General features: G+C 37.1%; 1 protein-coding gene across 5 annotated transcripts in view; it reads left to right on the plus strand.

The window, feature by feature from the left end:
* Window positions 1-3177: 3177 nt before the first annotated feature.
* LIPI (lipase I) overlaps window positions 3178-19597 on the plus strand; it is a gene marked incomplete at its 5' end in the record, with an annotated part of 66970 nt that continues 50550 nt past the window's right edge. For all 5 annotated transcript variants that reach the window (XM_080657009.1, XM_080657010.1, XM_080657012.1 and 2 more), the window contains one exon: window positions 3178-3223. In XM_080657009.1, the coding sequence (XP_080513135.1) occupies window positions 3178-3223 (46 nt within the window). The remainder of the gene's footprint in view (window positions 3224-19597) is intronic.

Here is a 19597-nt window from a genome sequence, read left to right on the forward strand (position 1 = left end):
GCTGCTGGGCACTGTAACAGGATACAAAATTTGTTCCTTGTATTAAGACTGTACTTCGTATATTGTGTCCCAGTGTGAAGAATTGATTCCTTTGGGACAGCATGGATGGACCTGGAGAATATTATGCTAAGTGAAATAAGCCAATCTAAGAAAGAATTATCACACTATTTCACTTATTTGTGAAATCTAATGAACAAAATGAATTGATCAATAAAATAAGACCCGAAGCATGAAGGTATGAAACGGACTGACATACCTTGATGTGGGGTTGGGGAAACGAGAAGAGTTAAGTCAAAGAACTTATATGCATAGCCCATGGACACCGGCAATAGGGTGGTGATGACCTTGGGGGTGGGAGGGGTAAGGGCTGGGAGGACAGGGGTAAAGGAGGGTAAGTGGGAGACATCTGTAATACTATCAACAATAAAAAATATACATACAAAACACAAATAGGAATATCTTAAGATATCCAACTCATTTGTCAGGTAGATAATCAAGAAGAATAAGTTAAGCCTTGGAAAATTATTCCATTCTATTTATTAAGTACCTACTTCATGTAAGCAGTGAGGTATGGTACATGGACTATAGAACACATCTTCAGCATGCTTTCCTTAAATCTTTTGCCAGGATTATTTGATATCAGTATTGCATAAAGAAGTAGTCTCCAAACAGTTTTATATAGTAACTAGAGGCCCTGTGCATGGATTCGTGCACTGATGGGGTCCCTCAGCCTGGCCTGTGGGGATCGTGTGGAAACTGGCTTTCTGACATCCCCCAAGGGGTTCCAGATTGCAAGAGGGTGCAGGCCAGGCCAAGGGACCGGGCCTCTGACATCGCCCTATGGGTCTGGTGTGCGGGTGAAGCGATTCAAGGACAACAGTGCCCCAGTAGCAACCTAACCCACGGCCAATTCTGTGAGAAATTGGGCTCCCTCCTCTACTGGTTGGACTGTCTGCCCCCTGGTGGTCTTTGTGTGTCATAGCTACCGGGCAAATGATCGAACAGTCGGATGGCTGCTTACGCTTTTATATATATAGATTTTGCAAATGTATATTTTATAAGCTGATAAGATACTAGTACTATACTATGTATGTTTTAAAAGTAATATGAATGTATGTTTTTAATGAATGAAATAAAAGAAATATAAACGGGGAAATAAAGAATTGATTCCTACTTGAGGAGGATTTTTAAAAGTCTTAAAAATAATAAAGATAATTTAAAGAAAGGGGGAAGAAAACTTAGAGTCTCAGTACTTTGGTAAAGCAATTATTTGTTAACTTGACTTCCTTTCTGAAGATACCATATGTCCACGTAGAAACCTGAAATCATTGTGTTAGTATCATTTAAGTAATTGGGATACCATTTGGCCTTTAGGTAGGCATGGAGAGAATTCACTTTGATTTGAGGAGGCATGCTTTTGCTTGGTTGGTAGACCAAAAAAATAAAAACTAGTAATAATCTCTTCAAATGAAAAGGGACACATCTTTGGAACCCTGATTTCTAATTGAACTCTGACATTACTTAATTTTATGATTTTAGATAAGTAAATTTACTTTTTGGAATTCAAGTTCTATTTCTTAAATTGAATGGACTAATATAATTACTTCATTTAATAGGTATTTTCTGAGAGCTTGTTTTGTGCCAGGCACTGCCTTTAATGCTTGGGAAATACAAGTAAGTATAAAGATCTGCCTTCCTGAACTTACCGAATAATGGAGAGACAGATTTAAATACAAAATAGTGTGCCTGCAACTTTACTAATCTCCTTCAGTTGATATATCATAATATAAATTCTGTCTGCATTTGTTCTTTCTTACCTCTGTCATCAAAATTGTTATAGTAAGGTAGAAAAGGGTGAAGGAAATTAGCATGTTGTAAGTGCATAATAAATATATGTTGATCAAATGAATACATACTTGCAAGTTTCTATTATGACAATTATATATTTTTTCTTCCCAAATTTTGAAATGATGTCATCTATTTATATCTTGGTTAGGGAAGTGCAGTTGCTACAGCTCAATAATATGAAAGGACCTAGGTTATTTGGTGGTCTTTAGTCAAATTTTAATGGACACAGACAACAAAGTGGTTAGAGCCAAAGGGAGGGGTGGGCAAGGCCTGGCTGGAGAGGGACAAAGTGGGGTTGGGGGATAGGGAACGTCTGTAATAATTCCACAATACAAAAATGTTAATGATGACACCCTTTTAAAAATGGAGTCTCACAAAATAATGGCGAGGCTTCATCAGCAGTTATATTTTTCTTGATTTTTAAATGAATAACCCATTCTGTTTGTGAATCCAATGAAACACCTCCCCAGACTGCAGACTGGTTTCTATTGATCAATGATATAATTTAAACACTTCTTTTCTTAAAGTATCTTTGGAAATTTATAGACTTCAATTTCAAAAAAACAAGTTTAATTTTGAACTTGTAATGCATGTATTTAGAACAATTCTTTATTTTCCTTGCCTACTGAAGTCCATTGCTGGAAGGAAAATAAGAGAAAAATTAAGTAAATGTGTGAAAATAACACCTATAATAATTTTAAAATATGTTTGCTATACTAAAAACAAAAATATATTTTACATTTTCAAATTATAGATCTAGAGAGACAGGCTAGCATTTTAACTTTTAAAATAGCCACTGAGTTTGGTTTACATAATGACAAGCATGAAAAAGCCATATTTTATACTTGACAGTTTTATGGATATGAATTTCATTATTGATTTTATGGTGTATAAAGACAACTTAGTTTATAATCAAAATTAACATAAAACCACAACTTTTTCTGACTCTTTCCATTTCTAGCATTTGTTAACATCACATTTGCTCTAGGTTTTCAAGAGATATGTTCTTCCTAACCACTTCTGAAATCCTGAGGTTAAGAGGAATAAAGAAAGCTATAATTAGGTTTTTCTTTCCCTTAAATCCAACTTGTATAGTTGAATGTTTGTGACTTATTACAAAGTCTTTGACTTAAAAATCTTTCTCACAACCACAAGCTAATTGGGTAGGAACAATCTACCTCACCTTTTCAACAAACAGGGTGGAGCAAAGGTCAGGGATCTTTTACATTAAAACCTACTAGACTGTAACAGTCCTACCGAAGAGAAACCTCACTGACTATCACAATTTCTTTTTTGGTGAATCTAAGTGCTTCTTTTATCAGAATCCAAATGAGAGTGTACATATTTCTCTGTTTGATGTGCTGTGCAAGATCTGGTAAGAACTTGATAATTTGTATTATCTTTAAAAATTGTGTATAAAATAATCAGTATGGTCTGTATTGTGGGATATAGACTGCAGGCATGATATGAAAAATATACTATGATTATGGATACAAATGATATCAAACAAATTACTATGAAGAACATTTGTGTGTGTGTGTGTGTAATATATATTTTACCAAATACAAAATTTGTATTTTACCAAGACACACATTACACATATATATGTGTAATGTGTGTCTTGGTAAAATATATATTTTGTTTTTCCTTTCCAGGTAATACTAACTAGAAAACCTTTTACAAAAAGACATAAATAGAGAACAAAAAGAAATGTTCAAGAAAAATTAGAATAATTAAATTTTTACATAGGTATATTGTCAATTGCAAAGCAAACAAAGTAAATATACTACAATTTTCCTTTTTTTAAAAAAAATGTATCCTATTATGCTAAAGTAAAACCAAAACTGATCTGTGGTAATAAAACAAAACTTTCTTCTCCTGGTATACTAGTTTATGGTAATAAAATTTACTATTTTTAATAATATCTCTTATTACCTAAGGGCAATAAAGTAGAACTACTTGTTCCACTTTATGATAATAAGAAAAGTAATAAATTTAAAATTCGTGATGAATAGTTTTTTGTTGGGATTTTACAAAAGCAGATTTTTTTTCTTTGTTTTGATTTCTTTAAAATTCTTTACTGCATACTTGAATCTCCTTAAAAATATAACCTAAAAGTTCAAGTTATTTTTTGTTTCTCTTCCATTAGATATTTCAGCAAATTATAAATTTTGGAAATGGTTGCTTTTTATATTCTGTGGGGGAGGAGGAAACTTTCCTCTACCCTCAAAGTTCTTTCAGCTGATCTGCTAATGACATAGGCATGAGACAGATTAACAAGAGAACAAGCCAAATTTAATACATGCATATGCATGGAACCTTCTTTGCATACATAAGAGATTCAAAGACCAAAAGGGAAAGCAGTATATATGACATTCTAAGCTAAGGATGAGGTAAGGCACCTTGGGCTTCAGAGGGAGGAAAGCCATTTAGGATGATAAGAGCAGCTGTTTAGCAATTGGAAGATAGATTTAAAAAAAAAAAAGGATATCTCTAGATAATCTCTTATTATGGGCAAGGCCCCTAATTAGAATTTCTCTAGATAGTTAAGGGGAGGGGGCAGAAGTGTCCATTGAGCCTATAGCATCTTGGTTGTGTTTAGCTCAAGCAATCTGAATATCACAGAATCACATCTGAATCACTCATCTACACTTCCAAAATTCAAATACAGAACTTAAGTGGTACTAATATAGAGTTTATCATTTATGTTTTACTCATTTGCAAGTTTCTTGATAGTATTTCATGTTTCTGTAATGTATAATAGTAGCACCTTTACTTGAAAGTCAGAGAAATATGAAGTCTTAGGCTCCTAAGTTTTGTGTCGTATCAAGATTTATATCATTTTAATATAGTTTGTACACCAAATTTATATGGTTGACTTTCTGAGATTATTATTGTTTTTGTTTCTGGCTAAGCAGTTGCCTATATTTTCAAATGGAAAAACTCAGATATAATTACTAAATGTGTTTCTGACTATTGACTAAAATAGAATAGTAGACCTTTTAGTTAATAGTAAATAGGAAATAAGGAAATTAAAGATTTCAGTGATTCTCAAAATCATTCTTAACCTATGGAAACTCTTATGCTTCCTCGCATTTTCTTTTTCTTTTTATTGTTGACACTGTTACAGATGTCCACCATTTTCCCCCCTTCACCCTGCTTTCACCACACTGTTGTCTGTGTCGTGGGCATTGCACTACACATATATGTTCTTTGGCAAATTCCGTCATCTTCTTTTATCCAGTCTGCCTTTAAAAAAAGGGAAAAATATTTTAATAAACAGATTAGTCAAATGTTTTTTTTTAATTTTATTTATTTAATAGAGTAAAAGGGGAGTGAAGTGGTAGCTAAACAAACTATATATAAATATGTATGAATATACATCCAAATTGTATGCATATGTATATATATATTCTTAGTATAGTTTCTGATTCATACATATTTTAGGCCTTGAGAGCCATTCAGTCTCTTGCATCTATTCAACTCTGCCATTATAGTATGAAAACAGCCATAGATAATTTGTAAAAAAATGAGTGTGGCTGGTTTCTAAAAAAAATTTTTATGGATGCTGAAATTTGAATTTATTATAATTTTTACATGCTATAAAATATTATTTTATTTTTTTTAATTATCTGAAAATGTAAACACCATTCTTAGCTTGCCATCCAGATTTGGCCCACAGGCCTAGTTAGCCAACTCTTGGGTTTCAGTAAGCTGGAAGAGATGTTAAAAATAGATTAATTCATTCTTATTTCACTGTTGAAGAAAGTGAAATTCAGAAAAATAGAGTCATTTTTCTAAGATGGTAGAACTTACAATATGTGATATTGGACATCTAGAATCTTTTTTTTTTTTAATATATTTTATTGATTTTTTACAGAGAGGAAGGAAGAGGGATAGATAGTCAGAAACATCCATGAGAGAGAAACATCGATCAGCTGCCTCCTGCACACCTCCCACTGGGGAGGTGCCCGCAACCAAGTTACATGCCCTTGACCGGAATCCAACCTGGGACCTTTCAGTCCGCAGGCTGACGCTCTATCCACTGAGCCAAACCGGTTTTGGCGGACATCTAGAATCTTATTTAAAATGCAGATTCTCATCTATTGGTGGGAGGTGGAACCCAAGATTTTGGAATTCTAACTCAAGGTATTGGAACCACACTTTTAGTGTGGTAATAGTTTAGAAATTTGTAGAACCTTACTTCCTAGGCTGTTTGTAGGGCAATGATCTTTTTAAAACTTGTGGAATTCTGAGCCCATTGTCTCAACAAATTCTTTATTGTTTTTCTCTAAAATGTATACAAATATTTTTGATGTGACTAGTAATTTATTTCAGTTGATTTACTTGAATCAGATGCCACAAACAACATTAATTCATTAATTTTAAAAATTCATTGATTTACTGTACCAAACTTCTTGAAAATTTGGAAAATGTGAAAGAACATGGGATTGAAGTACTGGTGGCTTGTTATCCCAAGCCAAATTATTTAACCCCCCTGAACCTTAGTTTTCTTACTTGTAAATGGAAGTAAAATTATTGTACTCTTTTTCTGTCTTGTGAAGCTCCAAGGAGATAACATAAATGTGTGATTTGGTCAATTATAAAGCAGTATAAATTAGGTTAGAATAACCCACTATATTTTCTTCCATGTCCACATTCTCTGTTATTCTCTCAATATTCAGGTGTAAGGCTTCGCCATTGTGGCCTGTGGACCACCTGTATCAGGATCTCCTGGATTATGCAATTAAAAATGCAGATGTAGCTATCAAACTAGAAACTCTGGGGATGGCCCCAGGAAGCTACATTTTCAATGGCTTTCCCAGTCATTTTACACTCATTTTTAAACCCATATTTAGGAATTCCTGCTCTAAAGACTTACTTTATTTTGCTTGCATAGTCAGCTTCATTTTCAACAGCTTTCCGAACATTTTGCCCAGCTGAATTAGTTACTGATTGAATATCTTGATTTCTTAGGACATATTAAATAATTATATATATTCTAAATGCACTTTGATTGCTTCAGAACTAGAAAAAGATATTTTTACATCATCTAATTTTGTGTGCTGCCACTAGCTTTCAGAGATTTTAAAGTTCTACCTACAGTTTTGCACCTTAACAGGCTTTATGGCCATACAAACCTCTGCCTTTGTAGCATCAGTCAGTCAATTGCTTGTACCTGGAATTCTGCTGGCCCCAAAAGGTTTTCATTTTTACTACACATGAATAAACAACTAAACTAGTGAACTTCTGATAGTCTCATTTATGTTGTTCAACTGTTTACATAATGACATGTGCCATAAATATGTCCTTGCTTTTCAGATCACACCCAGAAATGTCCCCTTGCTTCTAATTGTGTGACCTTGGACAGGTTGTTTAATCTCATAAAACTTCACTTGCTTCATATATTAAATGAGGGAAAGGATAACAAACATAAAGCAGTGCAGTGCCTAACATGGAATGGTTGCTAATGATCATATACCATTATTATTGTTGATTGATTGTTACTGCTGTTAGCAAATACATTTTGTTTTCAGAAATGAGGCCAGAGAAGGAAAGAGGTTTTCATGTGGCTTTTGAGATGAGTGTGGGGTTTGAGAGGACTACTGAGGAAGAAGGATTAAATCTTTCCAGAATGTGTTAGGATTGGTAGCTTTTTATAGCTGAATTTTGAGGCCTCTCTGTTATTGATTTGGTCAACGCTGAAAGTTGCAAAACAGGCTAACATGTCTCTGAAGGTTAACAACTCTAAGATTTGGTTTGAAATCGAAGAAAGAATAACACGAGTTATTTGAAGAAAACAAGGCTCAGAGATGAGAAGAAAAAGAGAAATTGTTAAGTCATAAGAGATGTTTGAGAGAAGCTAGAGACTCTTGAGTCATAGCTACCTATGTCCAGCACACTGTCCACACCTTGGAACTCTGTCCATTTGATCTCCTCTTCACAGTCATTCTTACTATAATGGAAAAATATTTCAGGGACACAGCTGAACGACCTAGAATGATTGTTCCTAACATCACCATATGTCTTTTATATTTTTAACAGTTTACTGCCAAAACCTCAGAAGATTTTTAGAATTCTCTCAGTGTATCTCTGTGTTGAAATATTGCTAGAGTTGTTGTGGCAGAATGCACGGGAGAACGATCAGCCAGCACTCTGAGGGAGGAAAGTTTAATCTTTATTTCACAGATCTGCTAGTCCAGGGGAATTCCAGATCCAAAGCCTGAACTGAACTAGTGGGGAGGCTCTGACCTACTAGTACATATCACCTCCTGTGGCGAGCCCCTGAGGGTCCCTGCAGCTCCGCCCATGTCACTCAGAGTGGGGAAGTAAGGCTACAGTTTTAACTAGATACTGAACTAGGTTGCAAGCCCCCCTCTCCCAACCCCCAACATCCCCATTTTCCTTTTCAGAGTCATTATCTTCCTACATACTTGGCAATGAAATACAATATTTGGTCCCTCTTACTGAGTTTCTAATCATAATATAGTTACTCAGTCTAATTCCCGGACTCTTAATTTCTTAGTTTTCAAACAGTATTTTAAAAAATCAATACTTTTCTTTTTGTTTTAGATGTTTTTAATTTTTTGCTAATAATATTATTTTTGTTATTATATTTTTAATTACCTGAAGTCTATTTATTTATTTATTTTTTAATTTCTTTATTGATTAAGGTATTACATATGTGTCCTTATTCCCCCATTACCCCCCGCCTGCCATTCATGACCCCACCCCCCTGTTGTCTGTGTCCATTGATTAGGCTTATATGCATGCATATAAGTCCTTTGGTTGATCTCTCCCCTTACCCCCACCCTCCCCTACCTTCCCTGAGGTTTGACATTCTGACTGATGTTTCTCTGTCTCTGGATCTATTTTTGTTCATCAATTTATGTTGGCCATTATATTCCACAAATGAGTGAGATTTATCTTTCTCTGCCTGGCCTATTTCACTTAGCATAATGCTCTCCATCTCCAACCATGTTGTTGCAAATGGTAAGAACTCCTTCTTTTTTACTGCAGCATAGTATTCCATTGTGTAGATGTACCACTGTTTTTTAATCCACTCATCTGCTGATGGGCACTTAGGCTGTTTCCAAATATTAGATACAGTGAATTGTGCTGCTATGAACATAGGGGTGCGTATATCCTTTCAGATTGATGTTTTGGGTTTCTAAGTATATATTCCTAGAAGTGGGATCACTGGGTCAAATGGGAGTTCCATTTTTAGTTTTTTGAGGAAATTCCATACTGTTCTCCACAGTGGCTGCACCAGTCTGCATTCCCACCAGCAATGCACTAGGGTTCCTTTTTCTCCACATCCTCGCCAGCACTTGTCATTTGTTGATTTGTTGATAATAGCCATTCTGACAGGTGTGAGATGGTACCTCATTGTTGTTTTGATTTGCATCTCTCTGATGATTAGTGACTTTGAGCAAGTTTTCATATGTCTCTTGGCCTTCCTTTTGTCTTCTTTCGAAAACTGTCTATTTAGATCAGTTGCCCATATTTTTTTTAAAATAAATCTTTATTCATATTATTACAATTGTTTCTCCTTTTTCCCCCCATAGCTCCCCTCCACCCTGTTCCCACCCCACCTTCTGCCCTTACCTCCCCCCCCAATGTCCTCATCCATGGGTGTATGATTTTTGTCCAGTCTCTTCCTGAACCCCCCCATACCACTTTCCCCCTGAGAATTATCAGTCCACTCCCTTTCTATGCCCCTGATTCTATTATATTCACCAGATTATTCTGTTCCTCAGGTTTTTAATTCACTTGAATTTTAGGTTCACTTGTTGATAGATATGTATTTGTTGTTCATAATTTTTCTCTTTACGTTTTTCTTCTTCCTCTTCTTTAAGAATACCTTTCAGCATTTCATATAATACTGGTTTGGTGGTGATGAACTCCTTTAGCTTTTTCTTATCTGTGAAGCTCTTTATCTGCCCTTCAATTCTGAATGATAGCTTTGCTGGGTAGAGTAATCTTGGTTGTAGGTTCTTGCTATTCATCACTTTGAAAATTTCTTGCCATTCCCATCTGGCCTGCATAGTTTCTGTTGAGAAATCAGCTGACAGTCATATGGGTGCTCCCTTGTAGGTAATTAACTGTTTTTCTCTTGCTGCTTTTAATATTCTCTCTTTGTCTTTTGCTCTTGGCATTTTAATTATGATGTGTCTTGGTGTGGTCCTCTTTAGATTGCTTTTTTTTTGGGTTCTGTGCACTCCCTGGACTTGTAAGTCTATTTCTTTCACCAGGTGGGGGAAGTTTTCTGTCATTATTTCTTCAAATAGGTTTTCAGTATCTTGCTCTCTCTCTTCTTCTGGCACCCCCATAATTCTGATGTTGGTACGCTTGAAGTTGTCCCAGAGTCTTCTTACACTATCTTGAACTTTTTGGATTTTTTTTTCTCTTTGCTTTTTTGGTTGAGTGTGTTTTGCTTCTTTGTATTTCAATTCTTTGACTTGATTCTTGTGTTCCTCTAGTCTGTTGTTGGGTCTCTGTATAATATTTTTTATTTCAGTCAGTGTATGTTTAATTTCTAGTTGGTCCTTTTTCATATCTTCGAGGGTCTCGTTATATTTATCGGCCTTTTCTAGGATATTCTTGAAAAGCCTTATAACCGTGGTTTTGAATTCTATATCCAGTTGTTTGTTTTCCTCCATTTCTTTCATTTGTAATCTGTTTCTTTGACGCCGCATTTTCACTGCCTCCCTGAGTTGGTAAGGTAGATTTGTGTGTTAAGTTTCCTATATGGCCCAGTGGGTCGGCCTCCCCAGTTAACCTGAGGTGGACACTCTTGGTGCACCCCTTTGTGGACTGTGTGTACAGCCTTGTTGTAGTTAAGTCTTGATTGTTGTTGGTATCACTGGGAGGAATTGACCTCCAGGCCAGTTGGCTGTAAGGATCAGCTATGTCTACGCTGGGAGAAGTTCGGTGCTGGAGACAGCCTTATAGGATTAGACTTGCCAAATTGCAATAGCCTCTGTGCTCAGCTTGGATGGGGTGGAGTCTCAGGGCAGAGCAGACAGTCTTGGCTTCCAGTCAGCCTTGCCCTTGCGCACGTGCGCGCCTGCAGACCTCTGCCTTCCCTGGCTCCTGAGTCTCCGCCCGAGAGTCCAGATTCCCCCCACAAGAGTGTGGGTCCCCAGGGGCTCACCTGGAACTGGGGTTCAGTGCAGTCAGAACTGGGGCTCAGTGCTGTCAGGAGCTTCTGACTACCTTCCACTAGGAAAAGCCTGTGGCAACCTCCACAGACTTTGTGCGCACTGGCATGCGCGTGCCTGCAGACCTCTGCCTTCCCCGGCTCCCGAGTCTCTGCCCGAGAGTACAGATTCCCCCCCGTAAGAGCGCGGGTCCCCAGGGGCTCGCCTGGAACTGGGGTTCAGTGCAGTCAGAATTGGGGTTCAGTGCAGTCAGGAGCTTCGGACTCCCTTCTGCTAGGGAAAGCCTGTGGCAACCTCCGCAGCCTTTGTGCACACTGGCGCGCACGCCTCCAGAACCCTGCCTGCCGGGGCTCCCCCGGGTCTCCCCTGGGTCTTCGAGTCTCCGGGTGTCTTTCTCTCTACCTGACAGTCCAGACTCTCCCTGTATGAGCCTGGGTCCACGGGGTTTCGCCCGGGACTGGGGTTCAGTGCAGTCAGACTGGGTTTCAGTGCGGTCGGGGGCTTCCTTCCCCCTTCCGCCAGAGAAAGTCAGCCAGGCTCTCAGCCACCCTTCCTCTCTGCGTGCACAAAGACCCTTTGCCGTACCTCCAATTCTCTGTGAGCTTTTCTCTTTCCTTCTAGTTGTAGAATTTTCACTCAGCCAGCTTTCCTGTGGTTCTGGATGGTGTCCGCTCTGTCCTTTAGTTGCAGTTTTGAAATTGTTGTGCGAGGCAGCAGTTTAGGTGCTTACCTATGCCTCCATCTTGATTTCTCTCCAATTGCCCATTTTTTGATTGGGTTGTTTATCTTTATTTTGTTAAGCTGCAAGAGTTCCCTGTAAATGTTGGAGATTAAACACTTATCGTTGATATCATTGGCAAATATGTTCTCCCACGCAGTGGTCTCTCTTGTTGTTTTATTGATGGTCTCCTTTGCTGTGCAAAAGCTTTTTATTTTGATGTAGTCCCCTTTGTTTATTTTCTCTTTAGTTTCCATTGCCCTAGGAGAAGTATCAGTGAAGAAATTGCTTCGGCATATGTCAGAGATTTTTCTGGCTGTGGATTCCTCTAGTATTTTTATGGGTTCTCCTCGTATGTTTAAGTCTTTCATCCATTTTGAGTTTATTTTTGTGTATGGTGTAAGTTGGTGGTCTAGTTTCATTTTTTTGCATGTATCTGTCCAATTTTCCCAATACCATTTATTGAAGAGACTGTCTCGACTCCATTGTATATTCATGCCTCCTTTGTCAAATATTAATTGAGCATAGTGATTTGGGTCGATTTCTGGGTTCTCTATTCTATTCCATTGATCTATATGTCTGTTCTTGTGCCAGTACCAGGCTGTTTTGAGAACAGTGGCTTTGTAATACAGCTTGAAATCTGGTATTGAGATTCCACCTACTTTGTTCTTATTTCTCAGGATTGCTGCGGCTATTCGGAGTCTTTTTTTATTCCAGATGAATTTTTGGAGAGTTCTTTCTAGGTCTATGAAATATGCCGTTGGTATTTCAATGGGAAGTGGATTGAATTTATAGATTACTTTGGGTAGTATGGACATTTTGATTATGTTGATTCTACCAATCCATGAACATGGTATGTTCTTCCATCTGTTTATGTCTTCCTCTGTCTCTTTTTTCAATGTTGTGTAGTTTTCCGCTTATAGGTCTTTTACCTCCTTAGTTAAGTTTATTCCTAGGTATCTTAATTTTTTTGGTGCGATGGTAAATGGGATTGCTTTTTTAGTCTCTCTTTCTGTAAGTTCATTATTGGTGTATAGAAATGCCATAGATTTCTTGGCATTAATTTTGTATCCTGCTACATTGCCGAATTCATTTATTAAGTCTATTAGTTTTTTGATGGAGTCTTTCGGGTTTTTTATGTACAATATCATGTCATCTGTAAATGACAGCTTTACTTCTACTTTTCCAATTTTGATGCCTTTTATTTCTTCTTCTTGTCTAATTGCAATGGCTAATACTTCCAGTATTATGTCGAACAGGAGTGGTGAGAGTGGGCATCCCTGTCTTGTTCCTGTTCTTAGGGGAAATGGTTTTAGTTTTTGCCTATTGAGTATGATGTTAGCTGTGGGTTTATCATATATAGCTTTTATTATGTTGAGGTATGATCCTTCTATTCCCACCTTGTTGAGAGTTTTCATCAAGAAAGGGTGTTGGATTTTGTCAAATGCTTTTTCTGCATCAATTGATATGACTATGTGATTTTTATCTCTCAATTTGTTTATGTGATGTATCACATTTATTGATTTGCGGATATTGTACCATTCTTGCATTCCTGGGATAAATACTACTTGATCATGGTGTATGATCTTTCTGATGTAGTGCTGGATCCGATTTGCTAGAATTTTGTTGAGGATTTTAGCATCTATGTTCATGAGGGATATTGGCCTGTAATTCTCTTTCATTGTGTTGTCTTTATCTGGTTTTGGTATTAGGGTGATGCTGGCTTCATAGAAGGAGCATGGAAGTGTTCCTTCCTCTTGAATTTTTTGGAATAGTTTGAGGAGGAAAGGTTTACGTTCTTCCTTAAGTGTTTGGTAAAACTCCCCTGTGAAGCCATCTGGCCCTGGGCTTTTGTTTGCTGGAAGATTTTTGATGACTGCTTCAATTTCTTCCATCGTTATTGGCCTTTTGAGATGTTTAGATTCTTCCTGATTGCGTTTTGGAAGGTTATATTTTTCTAGGAATATGTCCATTTCCTCCAGGTTGTCCAGTTTGTTCATAGTATTTTTTAACAATCCTTTGTATTTCGGTGGGGTCTGTTCTGATTTTGTTTATTTGGGTCCTCTCTCTTTGCTTCTTGGTGAGCCTGGCTAGAGGTTCATCAATCTTGTTTATCCTTTCAAAGAACCAGCTCTTGGTTTTGTTGATCTTTTGTATTGTTTCTTTGGTCTCTATGTCGTTTATCTCCACTCTGATCTTTATTATTTCCTTCCTTCTGCTTACACTGGGCTTTTCTTGTTGCTCTCTTTCTAACTCTTTGAGTTGTAGGGTTAGGTAATTTATTACCATTGTTTCTTGTTTTTTGCAGTAGGCTTGTAGAGCTATGAACTTCCCTCTCGAGACTGCTTTCGCTGTGTCCCATAGATTTTGGATTGTTGTGTTTGCATTGTCATTTGTTGCCATGATGTTTTTCATATCTTCCTTGATCTTTCTGGTAACCCAGTCATTGTTTAATAGCATGCTTTTTAGTCTCCAGGTGTTTGATTTTTTTTGGATAGTTTTTACTGTAGTTGATTTCCAGTTTTATGCCACTGTGATCTAAGAAGATGCTTGATATGATTTCTATCTTCTTGAATTTGAAGAGACTTTGCCTATGACCCAGCATATGGCCTATCTTTGAAAATGACCCATGTGCACTTGAGAAGAATGTATATTCTGTGTCTTTGGGGTGAAATGTTCTGAAGATGTCAATTAATTCCATCTGGTCTAGTGAGTCATTTAGGATTGATGTTTCTTTGCTGATTTTTTGTTTAGAGGATTTGTCCAATGGTGATAGTGGGGTATTAAAGTCTCCTACTATGATTGTATTGCTGTCAATCTCTCCTTTGATATCCTCCAAGAGTTTTTTTATGTATTTTGGTGCTCCTGTATTGGGTGTGTATATGTTTACCAGAGTTATTTATTCTTGTTGGATTGCTCCCTTTAGTCTTATGAAGTGTCTTTCCTTATCTCTTGTTATGTCCTTCACTTTGAGATCTACTTTGTCAGATATAAGTATTGCTACCCAGCTTATTTTTCACTTCCATTCGCCTGAAAAATCTTTTTCCATCCCTTCACCCTCAGTCTGTGTGCATCTTTTTTTCTGAAGTGGGTTTCTTGTAGACAGCAGATATATGGGTCGTGTTTTCTTATCCAATCCGTTACCCTATGTCTTTTGATTGGGGTACTTAATCCATTTACATTTAAAGTTATTATTGATAGGTATTTATTTGTCACCATTTTTATTCTTTACCCCTGTGTTCCTTCTTCGCTTCCTATTTCTTTCTTTCTTTTTTCTTTTTTTTTTTTTAAATTTTTATTAAGGTATTATATGTGTACATATCCTACCATTGCCCCCCACCCCCACCCCACTCCCATACCTGCCCTCACCCCCCAATGTTTTGCATCCGTTGGTTACTCTTATATGCATGCATACAAGTCCTTCAGTTGATCTCTTATTTCCCCCACCTCTCCCTAACCTTACCGCTGTAATTAGACACTCTGTTTGATGCTTTACTGCCTCTGTAACTATCTTTTGGTTCATCAGTTTATAATGTTTTTCATTATCCCTAAATGAGTGAGATCATGTGGTATTTTTCTTTCATTGACTGGCTTATTTCACTTAGCATAATGTTCTCTAATTCTATCCAGGTGTCTACAAATGGTAGTAATTCCTTCTTTTTTTATGGCAGCATAGTATTCCATTGTGTAGATGTACCATAGTTTTCTGATCCAGTCATCTGCTGACGGGCACCTAGGCTGTTTCCAAATCTTAGCTATTGTAAATTGTGCTGCTATGAACATAGGGGTGCATATATCCTTTCTGATTGGTGTTTCTGGTTTCTTAGGATATATTCCTAGGAGTGGGATTACTGGGTCAAATGGGAGTTCCATTTTCAGTTTTTTGAGGAAACTCCATACTGTTCTCCACAGTGGCTGCACCAGTCTGCATTCCCACCAGCAGTGCACGAGGGTTCCTTTTTCTCCGCATCCTCGCCAACACTTGTCATTTGTTGATTTGTTGATGATAGCCATTCTGACAGGTGTGAGATGGTATCGCATTGTCGTTTTGATTTGCATCTCTCGGATAATAAGTGACTTTGAGCATGTTTTCATGTGTCTCTTGGCCTTCCTTCTGTCTTCTTTCGAAAAGATTCTATTTAGGTCCGTTGCCCATTTTTTTATTGGATCATTTATCTTCCTTTTATTAAGTTGTATAAGCTGCCTGTAGATGTTGGAAATTAAACCTTTATCAGTGATACCATTTGCAAATATGTTCTCCCATACAGTGGGGTTTCTTGTTGTTTTGTTGATGGTTTCTTTTGCTGTGCAAAAGCTTTTTATTTTGATGTAGTCCCATTTGTTTATTTTCTCTTTGGCTTCCATTGCCCTAGGGGCAGTATCAATGAAAAAGTTCTTTTGGCATATGTCTGAGATTTTGCTGCCTGTGGATTCCTCTAGTATTTTTATGGTTTCCCGTCTTATATTTAAGTCCTGTATCCATTTTGAGTTTATTTTTGTGTATGGTGTAAGTTGGTGATCTAGTTTCATTTTTTTGCATGTATCTGTCCAATTTTCCCAACACCATTTATTGAAGAGACTGTCTTGACTCCATTGTATGCTCATGCCTCCTTTGTCAAATATTAATTGCGCATATTGGTTTGGGTCGATATCTGGATTCTCTATTCTATTCCATTGATCTATATGTCTGTTCTTGTGCCAGTACCAGGCTGTTTTGAGGACAGTGGCTTTGTAATACAGCTTGAAATCTGGTATTGAGATCCCTCCTACTTTATTCTTCTTTCGCAGGATTGCTGTGGCTATTCGGGGTCTTTTTTTATTCCAGATGAATTTTTGGAGAGTTCTTTCTAGGTCTGTGAAATATGCTGTTGTTATTTTAATGGTGAGTGCATTGAATCTATAGATTGCTTTGGGTAGTATGGACATTTTGATGATATTGATTCTACCAATCCATGAACATGGTATGTTCTTCCATCTGTTTACATCTTCCTCTATATCTTTTTTCAGTGTCCTGTAGTTTTCCGCATATAGGTCTTTTACCTCCTTGGTTAGGTTTATTCCTAAGTATCTTAATTTTTTTGGTGCGATGGAAAATGGGATTGCTTTTTTAGTCTCTCTTTCTGTAAGTTCACTGTTGGTGTATAGAAATGCCATAGATTTCTTGGCGTTAATTTTGTATCCTGCTACCTTGCCGAATTCATTTATTAAGTCTGTTAGTTTTTTGATAGAGTCTTTCGGGTTTTTTATGTACAATATCATGTCATCTGCAAATAAGGACAGCTTTACTTCTTCTTTTCCAATTTGGATGCCTTTTATTTCTTCTTCTTGTCTAATTGCAATGGCTAATACTTCCAGTACTATGTCAAACAGGAGTGGTGAGAGTGGGCATCCTTGTCTTGTTCCTGTTCTTAGGGGAAATGGTTTTAGTTTTTGCCCATTGAGTATGATGTTAGCTGTGGGTTTATCATATATAGCTTTTATTATGTTGAGGTATGATCCTTCTATTCCCACCTTGTTGAGAGTTTTTATCAAGAAAGGGTGTTGGATTTTGTCAAATGCTTTTTCTGCATCAATTGATATGACTACGTGATTTTTATCTCTCAATTTGTTTATGTCATGTATCACATTTATTGATTTTCGGATATTGAACCATCCTTGCATTCCTGGGATAAACCCTACTTGGTCATGGTGTATGATCTTTCTGATGTACTGCTGGATCCGATTTGCTAGAATTTTGTTGAGGATTTTGGCGTCTACATTCATGAGGGATATTGGCCTGTAATTCTCTTTCATTGTGTTGTCTTTATCTGGTTTTGGTATTAGGGTGATGCTGGCTTCATAGAAGGAGCTTGGAAGTGTTCCTTCCTCTTGAATTTTTTGGAATAGTCTGAGGAGGATAGGTTTTAGTTCTTCCTTGAATGTTTGGTAAAACTCTCCTGTGAAGCCGTCTGGCCCCGGGCTTTTGTTTGCCGGAAGCTCTTTGATGACTGCTTCAATTTCTTCCATAGTTACTGGCATGTTGAGCTGTTTAGATTCTTCCTGATTAAGTTTTGGAAGGTTATATTTTTCTAGGAATATGTCCATTTCCTCCAGGTTGTCCAGTTTGTTGGAATAGAGTTGTTCGTAGTATTTTTTAACAATCCTTTGTATTTCGGCGGGATCTGTTGTTATTTCACCACTTTCATTTCTGATTTTGTTTATTTGGGTCCTCTCTCTTTGCTTCTTGGTGAGCCTGGCTAGAGGTTCATCAATCTTGTTTATCCTTTCAAAGAACCAGCTCTTGGTTTTGTTGATCTTTTGTATTGTTTCTTTGGTCTCTATGTCGTTTATCTGTGCTCTGATCTTTATTATTTCCTTCCTTCTGCTTACACTGGGCTTTTCTTGTTGCTCTTTTTCTAACTCTTTGAGTTGTTGGGTTAGGTAATTTATTACCCCTGTTTCTTGTTTTTTGCAGTAGGCTTGCAGAGCTATGAACTTCCCTCTCAAGACTGCTTTCGCTGTGTCCCATAGATTTTGGATTGTAGTGTTTTCATTGTCATTTGTTGTCATGATGTTTTTTATTTCTTCTTTGATCTCTCTGGTAACCCAGTCATGGTTTAATAGCATGCTGTTTAGTCTCCATGTGTTTGATTTCTTTGGGTTGTTTTTATTGTAGTTGATTTCCAGTTTTATGCCACTGTGATCTGAGAAGATGCTTGATATGATTTCTATCTTCTTGAATTTGAAGAGACTTTGCCTATGTCCCAACATATGGTCTATCTTTGAAAATGACCCTTGTGCACTTGAGAAGAATGTATATTCTGTGTCTTTGGGGTGAAATGTTCTGAAGATGTCAATTAATTCCATCTGGTCTAGTGAGTCATTTAGGATTGATGTTTCTTTGCTGATTTTTTGTTTAGAGGATTTGTCCAATGGTGATAGTGGGGTATTAAAGTCTCCTACTATGATTGTATTGCTGTCAATCTCTCCCTTGATATCCTCCAGGAGTTTTATTATGTATTTGGGTTCTCCTGTATTGGGTGCATATATGTTTACCAGAGTTATTATTCTTGTTGGATTGCTCCCTTTAGTCTTATGAAGTGTCTTTCCTTATCTCTTGTTATGTCCTTCAGTTTGAGATCTAATTTGTCAGATATAAGTATTGCTACCCCAGCTTTTTTTTCAGTTCCATTTGCCTGGAAAACCTTTTTCCATCCCTTCACCCTCAGTCTGTGTGCGTCTTTTTTTCTGAGGTGGGTTTCTTGTAGACAGCAGATATATGGGTCATGTTTTCTTATCCAATCCATTACCCTATGTCTTTTGATTGGGGCATTTAATACGTTTACATTTAAAGTTATTATTGATAGGTACTTATTTGTCGCCATTCCTATTCTTTACACCTGTGTTCCTTCTTCGCTTCCTATTTCTTTTTTTTTTTTTTTTACAGCAGACCCTTTAGCATTTCTTGCATTGCTGGTTTGGTGGTAATAAATTCCCTTAGTCCTTTTTTGTCTGTGAAGCTCCTGATTTCACCTTCAATTTTGATTGACAGCCTTGTTGGGTACAGTATTCTTGGATTCAGACCCTTCCTTTGCATGACTTTGTATATTTCATTCCATTCCCTTCTGGCCTGATGAGTTTCTGTTGAGAAATCAGTTGCTAGTCTGATGGGGGTTCCTTTGTATGTAACTTTCTGTCTCTCTCTGGCCGCTTTTAAGATTCTTACTTTGTCGTTGGTGTTTGCCAATTTAATTATAATGTGCCTTGGCGTCGGTCTTTTGGGGTTCATTTTGCTTGGGACTCTGTGAGCTTCTTGGATTTGTGTGGGTTTTTTCTTCCCTATATCAGGGAAATTTTCTGTCATTATTTCTTCAAATAGGTTTTCTAT

The sequence above is a fragment of the Plecotus auritus genome (assembly GCF_963455305.1).
Source record: "Plecotus auritus genome assembly, chromosome: 2".
Taxonomy (NCBI): domain Eukaryota; kingdom Metazoa; phylum Chordata; class Mammalia; order Chiroptera; family Vespertilionidae; genus Plecotus; species Plecotus auritus.